Raw genomic sequence first — 1,554 nt, 5'->3', positions numbered from 1 at the left:
TATATGTGGGAGGCTGTAGTGAGCAAGGTGTGAGCTTGGAGTGACGGATGGGTTTAAAGTGAGTGCTGGGGGACATCAGGGACAAGTCCTAATCTTCTTCTTGTCTCCATTGCTGTTAGACAGTGCAGGCAGGAGTCACTAGTGTGAAAAAAATCACATTATTTTTTAGATGACACTGTGCTCTGTGGTAAGATGTAGAAAGTGTTAACTAAAAAAAGCTAAACTTAAATCTCTGGTTGTAAACAGGTTATAAAGGTGATAACTTTGTTTTATCACATAAAAACACATGTAACTGTGAATTATTTGAAAATAGCTTGAAAGTAAATATAATTGCATTTTTTTAGGATTAGCTAATGGAAATTAAATGATGCTATTTTCTGTTTTTTTATTGAAGGATGATATTAACTTGATGAAGGAGATGAAGCTGAATCATTATCGATTCTCTGTTTCCTGGCCGAGGATTCTACCCAGTGGAATAAGAAGTAAAAACACAATATTTATGCCTCATCACTATTTTGCCACTTGACTGTAAAATGTTGATTTCCATGAGTCAAGAAGTTTCCTTAAACACCTGACGCAGCAACAAAGACCAAAAGGCTGAAAGTGCCCAAGAAAACCTGTCTAAGCATTAGGATTACTGGTGACAGGTGAGGGAGGTTGGATTAGAAATCGGGCAGCTTTGATGTTTCCAAGCTTTGACGACTTTTATCGCCTCAGTCAATCTCAAAAATCCTAGATTAGTAAAAGACGTGTTAATCTAATCAATCCCTTTGTAAATTCATAAAACCATAAAAAATGGATGTCTCTGTGAAGAATACATCTACATGTATTTAGGAGTAATCTGGTACTTTAGGAGTAAAGTACTGCATCATAACTTAGCACAGCACTACACAAGGTGGAAGAAGAAGGTGAACTCCCTAAAGAAACACAGTGAAGGTCTTTGGACATCATCGCCGTACCGAGGGTGAATCCAAAAAGCGTGGCATGCAGTTTCATTTAGTCTTTAAGAGTAAACTTGAGAGGCACCTATGGCTGCAGCTAGAGCTAGAGGTCTTTGGAATATTTCTCCGCCTTTATAATATAATATAATTTGGATCTGGACTTTGACTAGGCCATTCTAGCTCCTTTTGTCACTGATAGTTATACAGGAGGTTGTGGAGAGATTTAAGCAAATCTTGACCCCCTCACAGGTCATCAGTTTGTCTTAAGATTGAAGAAAATTTGGATTAAATTACTTTTATATACAAGACTGTTGCTTTTTGGAGTCTTTTGGTTGATTATTTCCTGTCACCCAATCAGTGGGATCAGTCAGAGAAGACTATGAAAACTGTGGCTGTATATGTTCACTAGCTAATCAAACAAAAGTTTTATAAAACAGTAAGCCGTCTACTGCTGAATGAAGATGGTGACATGATTTTCTTGGTAAATCCTGCAGGTGAGCACATCAATGAGAAAGGAATTAGATATTATAACGACCTGATCGACATGCTGCTGGATAATAAGATCACACCTGTGGTCACTCTGTATCACTGGGATTTACCTCAGGTCAGTTCT

The 1,554-nt window shown here is 37.7% G+C and overlaps 1 protein-coding gene across 1 annotated transcript in view; it reads left to right on the top strand.

The window, feature by feature from the left end:
• Positions 1 to 393: 393 nt before the first annotated feature.
• LOC107098852 (lactase-like protein) overlaps positions 394 to 1,554 on the top strand; it is a 7,879-nt gene continuing 6,718 nt past the window's right edge. The window contains exons 1-2 of the mRNA XM_015396710.1: positions 394 to 482; positions 1,436 to 1,545. Of these exons, the coding sequence (XP_015252196.1) occupies positions 410 to 482; positions 1,436 to 1,545 (183 nt within the window). The 5' untranslated portion in view covers positions 394 to 409. The remainder of the gene's footprint in view (positions 483 to 1,435; positions 1,546 to 1,554) is intronic.

Source organism: Cyprinodon variegatus, unplaced genomic scaffold, assembly GCF_000732505.1.
Source record: "Cyprinodon variegatus isolate N-32 unplaced genomic scaffold, C_variegatus-1.0 Scaffold816, whole genome shotgun sequence".
NCBI lineage: Eukaryota > Metazoa > Chordata > Actinopteri > Cyprinodontiformes > Cyprinodontidae > Cyprinodon > Cyprinodon variegatus.
Note: the sequence above shows the minus strand (reverse complement) of the source record. Positions and strands in the feature narration are given on the sequence as shown.